The sequence below is a fragment of the Hippocampus comes genome, unplaced genomic scaffold, assembly GCF_001891065.2.
Source record: "Hippocampus comes isolate QL1 unplaced genomic scaffold, H_comes_QL1_v1.1 scaffold94, whole genome shotgun sequence".
Taxonomy (NCBI): Eukaryota; Metazoa; Chordata; class Actinopteri; order Syngnathiformes; family Syngnathidae; genus Hippocampus; species Hippocampus comes.
In genome coordinates, this window is record NW_017806059.1 from 1,807,020 (window position 1) to 1,817,429 (window position 10,410).

Below are 10,410 nucleotides of genomic sequence, written 5' to 3' on the forward strand. Positions count from 1 at the left end.
CGGCCTCACCTCTCTCAACATCCATCTGCAATCCTCTCATTTCTCCTGCCCACTCGTCCACCACTTTCTCTCTCAGCCCACCTTCTCGCTCGCTCTGTGTGTGTGTGTGTGTGTGTGTGTGTGTGTGTTAAAGGGATGATCTTTTGATGCCCTCGTAGTGTGCGAGTGCTTTCTCCCTCTACTTTTAGCGGTCAGCCATTGTGCTCACAGCCGTCATACTGCTCTCCCACTCACTCCATCAGAAACTACAGGCCTGTGTAGCAGCCTAAATGAATATTGATTCTCCCTCCAGTGCCAAATACTGCGGGGGGGGGGGGGACGGACGATGAGTGTGTTACAGGCAATGAAGGGAAGAGGCCTGATGGGGGGAAAGGAAGAGAGGATGGCGATTAGGGTGATGGTGATCATTGTGGTGATAATGATAATGGTGATGATAATGACTGTGTTAGTGATCAGAAAGCATGATGGGAGCTATCAGTTAATGCACGGATGTGCATGGGGGTTTCTCACTGGACGGCGCGGTGCTGTGCTCGCAATTGCCGTATTGATGATGAAATTACATGACAATCACAGCAAACCCGAGAATAAAGTGTCAGGACCACACAGAAAACCGATGGATGCACTTGATAAAATTGGCTTCAATCTTTATTGTAAGAAATGAAAATGAATTTAGAATACACAAAGCTCACCAATAAGCAAACGGCCTTCAAACTGTCGGCATAATGTCGCCATAATATAGCCTCAGCGATGCATAAGATGTGCTTTCAAACGTTGCAAAACAGTGGTTAGTAGCTAATCATATGCTAATGACTACAAAAGATAAGACAAAAAAATTATAAAAAAGCTTAATGTTATGTTCAGCAAAACAGTAATGGTGGGGGGAGGGGGACAATACATCCACTGCAACACTAAAAGGCAGATTACATATGGACACCTTAGTGATGAACAATTATAATTTGTGATGTTGACTGCAAAACATTTTTTCAGAAAGGTGGCAAGGCATGATTTAAGCTTTGTCTGGGTGCTAGCAAACATAATTAAATGCACCTTATTATGTATTCAGTGTCTAACTGGAGTTAGACTTGGGGTGAGGATGAAAAACTAAAGTCCAAATGGTGCTCCTCCAACTAAGGGGCGTCATGGTGACAGCCCTCACCCGGCCTGCCGCTCTCAAGCATCATCCACGGCAGCCTCTTCATACACACCTCCCTCCACCTGTAGGGTGCAGTTGTCCAGTTCCGTAACGATGTAGTGGGTGCCCTCGTCGTTGACGATGACCTGGGTGAGACCTTCCTTTATCATCCGAGAGGCTGCCAGCTGTAGCAGGTTCTGCATCTCCTCCTGCCCCGCCTGGTTAATGACCTGCACCTCCTCCTCCTGTTTGATCACAGGCTGCACGTCACTCTCCACAGGCTCGACCGTCTCGGGGGCGGCGACCTCGTGAGCGGCGGATGCTTCCTCGTGCATTTTCTCCTGCTGGCCCATCTCGCTCACAACGCTGAGCAGAGCATCCAGAGCTGTGGACGACTCGGACACGACATGACTTTTTCCCGCGGCTGCCGAGTCTTCGCCAGCTTCCAGAGCTGCAGCCTGCAGCTCATTGGCCTCGCCCGTTGACAGCACCACATATCGGGCACTTCCTCTCGCAAGCTGGGCCCCTGCGGACGCCACCTCCCTGCCTGAGGCGATCACTTGTCCGTCTTCTGTGATGTGGAGAACCTCTGCCACCTGGCCCGCCATGGCCAGAGTCTGGAGGGTGGCGGCAGCCGACTCCTCCAGAGTCTGGTCGACGGCCACCTCTCCATCACTGTAGCCTTGGATGATGATGACCTGCTGGACGTCGTCTTCATTGCTGAGCTTCCTTTCCACAGAGGAATCCACGACATCCGTTTCCACAAAAGAAGCCCCCTGGCCTTTAAGACGGCACTCAAAAGCCTTGGACACAATGCCTGAGGGGAAAGGAGGAGAAGCACGTTAGCACAACATTGCGTTTTAACATCTATTTTGAGCCCAGATCAAGCCCCGACCCCCCCAAAAAACCAGGTGAGCGGTGATGTACAAAATGCAAGGCCGAGGGCTGTTTGACATCAATTTCAGTCAACATCAAGGGGCAATATTGGCAGCCATCACCTTTCGTTAGTTGAGTGTCCGCCCCCCCCCAAAAAAAAAGGCTAGTGGTGGACACGAATGGCTAGCAAACAGCCCGGAGGGGACAGTCGTGTTTTAAATAGTGACCTCACACACTTATATCTGTATGACTTAAAGATTGATGTGAGACAGATTGGGGGAGATATAAGGCTGCCAAGAAAAATTTACGAAGGCACAGCTGCTACTAATTGAGCCATGTGGTGCCATCTTGGATCACAAGTTGCCATGGTGTTACCAAGGTGATAGGAACACTGTTATAATGCTATTGTTTGAGCAATGAGCAATGCCGCGCTCTGACACAAATAGACAGAAGAAAAAAGCAGAGGTAGTGGTGAAGAGGGGAAGGCCGTTCATGTCTACGAAAGCGTCTGAGAATTTATTAGTATGAATGCCAAAAACAAGGGAAGAGTACATTTCACCTACCACAACACATATGGGTAAAAAGAAAGAAGAGAGCACTGAAAAAAAAAACGCACACTTTTTCAAGTTTTCAGCTTTCTTTTTCTTTTTTTTTTTTTTTATGTATGGCTCAGGTGTGGTTGACATTTTAGAGGTGCAGGATTTAATGCTCAGACGACATCACAAAGATCTCGGAGTGTATGGAGGGACAAAATCATCCATCACGGATATACTTATCTCTCCTAGACATTTCATGTCCAGCAGCAAAGGTGACAATGTGATCAGAAAGTTGGTTTCTACAAATATGCCGTTGCTTTGGAATGCAATTACTAAAATACTGTGTCATGACAAAATAACAAAAATAATACCATTTTAAAATGATGCCTTATGATTTGGAATTGTCATTGCTCATCGACAGACAATCTGACTTCAACGAACACATCATACTGACTACCAAAAATATAAGTTAGCTGCTGATATTCTATTTTCTTGGGGTGTTTTTTATGTTTCTTTGTTTAAATGTTTGTTTACTTTGCAGTATTGGAAGTTTTTTTTCACCTTCTGCAAACAATACAAACATCATGATGTCAAAATTCAGCCATATAAAGTGCATCGATAAACATATTTTTAAGATTATGGTGAACAGTTGCTTAGCAGCAGTTACATACAAAGTACTGTATATGATTGCTTTTTTTTTTTGTAACAGGAAAAACAAAAAAATATTATTATTATTATTATTATTTTTTTTACAAGACTTACCACTGATGACTACAAAGACCATTTGGAAAAATCTGGAAGACATGCTTGTGGAGTTGGGCGAGCTACCAGCGTTAAAGTGTTTTGCTTTGGTTTGTTTAGGTTTAGACTTGGGCTCATTGGGGGTTCATTTTAAGATTTTTTTATCCTAGGTTTGGTTCTTAAAATTCACCAAAACGCAAATAATTTCTCCCACCTTTCCCACCACCGTGACTCTCAATTTAGTTGAAGGCATTTTGGAAAATGCTGTTCTGAAGACCTTTTTTTCTTTTCCAGCACCAGTGAACACATACTTCAACAGTTGTTGTCACGGACACAAAAGAGTGTCCAAATGCAATTTTTTTTTCCTCTCTCTCTCTCTCTCTCTCTCTCTCTCTATCTATATATATATATATATATATATATATATACACACACACACACATTTTGAGTATCTGTATCTATAATTATAATTCTATACTGTTGTCTACATTGCATGTCATGGAGTAGTCCGACTGCCAATGCCTACATGCTAGAAGCCAATGGATTGGTTTGTGTGGATACCCCAGAGGCTGTGCGATTAACATAACCAACAGGGACCTTTCAATACATAGCCATGCTCAATAAATTGTTGTTTTTTTTTTTTTCCTCCAGTACTTCATTTGTTTACGAATCTCACGTTACTCTACATTGGTTGAATGTGTCTGTAAAATGTTCAGGCAGACGCATCTTAGTTCATGTCCCTATTAGAACAAGAAGTCCCGTATGTGGTTGTGGGCGTACTTATGTTGTGCCGTGGGGGTGGTGAGGCTATGCGTTGCTAGTGTGCGTCACATTAGCCATGGGGTGCTGTTGGCAGGTCCCAGCGGCAGCCTGCTGAGGTTTATGGAGTGTCACTCAGTCGCCGCAGCCGTGAATCAAGTTAATGTTGCACATCCCATCTCTTGTGCTGTCCTGCGCTCCCGGTGGAAGAACAACATTTGAACAGCGTGATTTGGCCCTGGCAAGAGGTTGATGCCTGTTTAATATGTGTTCTGACTGTTCTAAGTGACTGATTCCTTTAAAAGGAAGTAGCAGAGAGGATGAGCGAGAACGCAAAGAATGAATGGGGAAAGATGTGAGAGATGTGAAATAAGATGGAGACTTGCTGAGAGGAGTGAAAAAACAAGAGGAAGAAAAGCAGAAGCCAAGACAGTTGGCGATGTCAGTTTTATTTTTCATAGCAAAAATGTCGAGGGTAACTTACTGGGGCACTGGGCTAAATAATCAGAATCAAAATGACGCGATTTTTGGCTCAATCGCGATACACAATCAATATGCTGGCTGATACTTATGATCGGTTGATTGATTTGTTTTTTCAAAATGAGCACCAAAGGGCAGTGATGTTGTTGGCAGCCATTTTAGTTTTATTCAGTCTAAGTGTTTTTTTGGATGAAAATACTTGATCTTATCTCGTGATCGTTTTAGTCCAATTTTAGTGAACAAAATTCAAAAAGGGTTTAGTCCAGGCTTAGTAACATATTTCATTATAATTATTAATACAATAATTCTGATTTTTTTTCATAAGCACATGTAGTACATTTCATAATTTTGACAAAATAGTATCACAGTAAGACTATATAATGGCCTTAACCATCAAACAAGTAAAACAAAGCTCCAATAGCTTATTAACTACTTGACTAGTACCCACAATTTACTTAATCATTTTGATTTGTGGTATTTTGGGGATATTGTTTCGTTTGTTTGTTTTTTTTTATTTTTGTGGTGACAGTAATTGGTCGAAAAGGCTACAACTCTCTTCATGGTTTAAACACTCACAAGCCAAAAATCCCTGCGTGTGCTAACTACACAACAGTGGCAAACACATGAGCTTATCACGTGGTCACATATTTTTTGGTGAGTTTGGTCTGACAACGCTTTAAAAATAAATAAATAAATAAATAAACAATGGGTGCGGATCTCAGTTTTTCTCTCTCACATCAAGTTTTTGAGCCACACGATCCCCGTCTTGTTAAAAAAATAAAATGTGTGTGGATGTAAATAAAACACGAAGATAGAATGGTTACAATGGTAGGGGTCAACCATTGTAACCATTCTATCCACCCCCGCAAAAAACCCTGCATCAAATTAAATATAACTTACAACAGTATGTCCATGGTTAAAAGGTAAAGAAAAAAAACAGTACTCATCCTCCTAATTCCTAATACGCTAACTTGACGTGGCAGAAAAAAAAAAATGGATGCAATTTTGAAATCAGCATATCAATTTTAGTTTAATATGCATACTGTAAAAATCTAACTCAATAGATTTTTTTTTTCGAAATTGTTCCCCAGTGTGGACATCAGCACAACTGACTAAGGTCTGAAGCTAGCTCGTAGCTCATTTGCGCCAGGTGTTATGTGGATAATAACGAACTGGGTTATGAGGGCTTTATGGTTGCGTGTTGCCGTTGAGGAGTTGTCACGAACACATCATGTGAGTGCTGTTACTGTATTCGTTTTGGAACGAATCGTTCTGCTCGCATGTGAACGAGAGAGGAAGAGAAATGGGAGCGTGCGCAAGCTACAGTAAAGTATGTTTGCTTTTTGCGTCATTTTATTTTGGCATTAGCCACAGCCATACAGGAGCTGTGTTTTTGTTTTTATTAACTGTGAGTTCACTGACTAATCGTGATGCATAGCAGACGCTACACCAAACTACGGCCCGCGGGCCGAATCCGGCCCGCCGAAGGTTGTTGCACAATTAAGGTTCGATGTAAATGATTGCATTCATTTCATTTGGACTTGTAATGACAGGCATTTCAACGCCAGGTGGTGCAGTTACTTGAAGTTGCAGAGCACAGGGAGGGAGGGGGGAGACGACACTGAAGCCCGCACTAGCATCTACTCAAGCAAGTCCCGCTCGATACGACGGAATAAGTGTGTCCGGCTGTCCGTGCTGCTATTTCTATCATTGGATCCAAAACAGCGACATGCAAGAGACTCTTTATTGCAGTGAGTTTTACTGGAATTACGAATATTTTTACGTCCTGTAGATCATGGCATCCAAACGAAGAGGAACAGTAATGGCCGCGGAAGAGAAAGTGAAGTGTATCTGATTAAACGACGCGGGTTACAAAGTACGAAACATTCAGGAGACGCTTGGAGTCGGAAAGTCTCAAATCTACAAGACTTTGAAAAACGAGAAAGCGATTCTTGCTCAGTCCGATTCTGGCTATTTCCATGCTCAGAATGAAGTGCTTGCGGCTCGACGGACAGTCGAGTAAATAAACGTTTCCTGGAATTGCTTGACTGTTATCATGCTAAAATCTTTCAGCAAACTGGACCGCTAATAAGAGAGAAATCGAGTTCCATAACGCTACTATGAAGCGTGATGGAAGACTTTGAAGCGTCCTGTGGCTGGCTTCAAAAGTTCGTTGCATGACATCAGCTGAGCAACGCTGTCTTGTGTGGTGATCGAGGGGAGGTCAAGTTCGAGACAGCTAGTGAGTGGAAAGAAAGCCACCAGGTCTTTTACTCGTGTCATTTTGTAGCAAATAGTCCCAACTTTGTTTTATTTTGTCATATACCTATACTGTATGCTGCAGTTTTGGGGCAATATATTGTTGCACTTTGTTGCTTGTGTTGTCACACATGTATGTTGTTAACATACTTGGACGTTCATACAGGACATATACCACAGTTGTTTCACTGTTCTCATTTAAAAAAAAGTATGGTAATACTTTAATGCTTTTGTTCTGTTGATATTTGGTATGGACTGTCAACATATACAGTTTTTTTTTATATGAACCGTACCTTGTGCTGACCCGGCCCACCTGTCAAATTTAGAAATCAATGTGGCCCCCGAGCCAAACAGTTTGCCCACCCCTGCGCGACACGATGTCAAGACGACTTGTTGTCACTGGCCTTTGAACTGAACATTGGTTGGCTATGATATTCCTCATCTGTTTACTCACTGTACAGAGCGAGATGTGGGGTGTGGGCACACGAGTCGAGGCAAACCGACTGTCCTGACATCTGTCAATCATTCCAGCTCCCTTTTGAACAATCGGCGTGTGTGAGCCCGCATTTTCAATGTCTGACAGGACACCCTCGAAAAACTTTTGTCCAGTCTCGTCCCATCAACAAAATCATGAACACTTCTTGTCATGATTTTGTCATCAAGGGGCCATATTGAGTCTGTCACTATCTCGTGGACGTCATGAAGAAGAAAAAAAAACTCCTTTTGTCATTGCCATCGTTGACGAAAACCTCATTGCCTATGAGGGACATTTAATGCTTGTGAAATTAATGCTGATTTGGTAGGTGACGCTTCTTGTATCCTTTTAATGTTAATGTATGGATTTTTTTCCATGAGTAGGGTAAGATGCCGAGTCTAACAGCAGCTGGTGTGTTAGCATCCATGTTCAGTGTATGCTCCAGATGCAATTATTGATCATTGGATCAATAGGCTGACCAAAAGCGAGGGCCCAGGACCTCTAAGTGGCATTACTTAAGCTCAGAGAGGCCACCGAGGGAGTGGTTAGACAGCACTTACCAGCAGTGACAGGAATTAACCTTAACACTGAGACACCACTTCATGCAAACACAACCAATTATACTTGCTGTAACATACATCAGCTCAAGCAAAGGTTAGGTTAACCCGCACCTGGTCTTATACACGTCCGAACCCAAAACACACAAGAATAAAAAAATAAGCTAAATTGCCAATATTAATAGTAAACCCAAGTATATTGTATAAAACCACACACAAGAGAGGACAACAAAACATGCTCAAACTTGGTTGCAATTAATGGCAGCAGCGCCATGAAAAAGCCAGAGTGGATTGATCCAGAGCTCTTCCCAATCTGTTTATGGAGTGATTAGATATTTGAGCTGTGTGATGTGGCTAAAATGTCCTCTCTCAATATTTTTGTCGGATATCTGGATAGCGATACAAAAATGATATTTCCATGAACTATGCATTTTTTTTTAAAGAAACAATGTGGAAAGTGTAGTTTAAAAAAAAAATAGAACTTACTGACAGCCACCAACATTAAAGAAATTCAGCAATTAATTATCCACCCAGTGAAGGTCAGGGTTCGATTCTAGGCGCTGACCTTCATGGAGTTTGTATATTCTTCCCGTGCCTGCGTGCGTTTTCTCCGGGTACTCCGGTTTCCTCCCACATTCCTAGAACATGCGACGGTAGGTGAATTGAACGCTCTGAATTGTACTTAGATGTGATTGTGAGCGGGACTGGTTGATCATCTCCATGTGCCCTGCAATTGGCTAGCAACCAGTTCAGAGTGTACCCTACCTGCTGCCCAAAGACAGCTGGGATAGGCTCCAGCACCCCCCGCGACCCTTGTGAAGATATGCGGATCGGAAAATGGGTTTTCTTCACTGTCAATTTCAAATAATGTCGTGTTTTTTAATGAAGAGATGGATTTCTTTTAAATCGGATTCAGCGATTAATTGATCAAAATATGTTGATCAATTTATTTTACTTTCCCCCCCCCTTGATTTTCTTCACTGTAACTTGTATTTGTTTACTGCAATTGCAACATTGGCACTGGGCTTACCAATGGAAATAACCACTGTTGTATTTTATACATAAATCATGTGAATGTTGGGGCGACAACTCCAGTATATGCAATACGTTCGCATTAAGATTTACATGCATAGAACATTAATAAAAGTTTGCCTTGCAAAGGGATTAATGCTCACTTAGGACAGACACTGTCATAGAGGTAATATGTTGATTTTTGTGGTTGGCCTACACATGTATGTTTTAATACCTCCTTGACAGCGTGCATCTTTTTTTTTTCCAAAAAGGAAGACTATTTGAAACATCTCTTATCTATGAATAACCCATTTGTGTTGACTGTACCAGCATACAAAGAACTCCTCAGCCATTCATGTATTTATTATTTATGTGTATTTATGGTTCTCTGGTCAAGCTGTGTATTTGGTGACCTTAACTGACTCGTCTCTCTACATCCATGACGCCTCAGGCAGACCTGCATGTGTTTCCTTTGTATGGGCTGTGTATGTGTGTGTGTGTGTGTGTGTGTGTGTGTGTGTGTGTGTGTGTGTGTGTGTGTGTGTGTGTGTGTGCGCGTGTATAAAATGGAAAGGGTCAGCTGAGGTCCATCTAGTGATGGCTGTACTTTGTCTGGTAGGGACAACCGCTACTCTCACCTTTACAAACGCCATGAATCAACAGCACGGAGGACAGGCCGGTCGACCAAAAAACAACCAATTATACAGGAGCCAGATTGACACCGAGTGGACAGGGCAGAGAGATGGAGACTCACTCAACCCACTCCCAAGGACGAACACACAGAAGACAAGGAGGGCACGGGCTGACAGAGGGCCTTCTGGCCTGCAACACCCACACAGTTAAAGTCAATACAGTGGTATCTCAGAATTCAATTGGATTCAAAGTGTTTAAAACATGCTTTATGCTTTCAATGTCTTAATATTAGATTGTTACTGATGTTGTATTACTCACGTGCAGGGGCGTCACTAGGTTTCAAGAACAAGGGGGGCTTAGCCCCAAGGGGAACACAGCCCCTTTAGGAGGGTCCGGGGGCATGCCCCCCCGGGAGAATTTTTTTCTACATTCTGTTAAAAATCCATCAATTCCGTGCACTTTGAGAGCAAAATGAAGAGGCTATGAAGAACTACACACATCACATTAGTATCCTCTTTACTATGATGGGGCTTCCTCCCCTGGACTTTAACTGGACTAGATAATAGAAATTATAAAGAGTTCAAAAGTTCAATCTTGGTTGTTCAAGGGAATTAGAAGGATGCTCGATAACATAACCTATATGACAGTAGGCCAATATTCCTCTCTACCAAAATGTATTAATATATGCTTAGCCCCCAGAAGACTATGTATTTTGAGATGTCTGCCGTGATATGCAATTTAAGTTAGTACAATGAGATGCAAAAGCTTCATCACTTTGGAAAAACACAAGTTTGCTGCTCAATACTTACTGTAAGCTCCGATTGCATTTTGGGAACAGCCTTGCAAGTAAAATTAGCCTTGAGATCTGATAGACTCCCCTGTCCAGCAGAGACCCCCCCCCCCCTCACTCTCTGTGCGTCTTTAGCCTGATTCCTATCAAATAAATAAATG

At 42.6% G+C, this 10,410-nt stretch overlaps 1 protein-coding gene across 1 annotated transcript in view; it reads right to left on the bottom strand.

Annotated features, from left to right (window-relative positions):
• Nucleotides 1-627: 627 nt before the first annotated feature.
• znf407 (zinc finger protein 407) overlaps nt 628-10,410 on the bottom strand; it is a 179,611-nt gene continuing 169,828 nt past the window's right edge. The window contains exon 10 of the mRNA XM_019893062.1: nt 628-1,949. Coding sequence (XP_019748621.1) covers nt 1,171-1,949 — 779 coding nt within the window. The 3' untranslated portion in view covers nt 628-1,170. The remainder of the gene's footprint in view (nt 1,950-10,410) is intronic.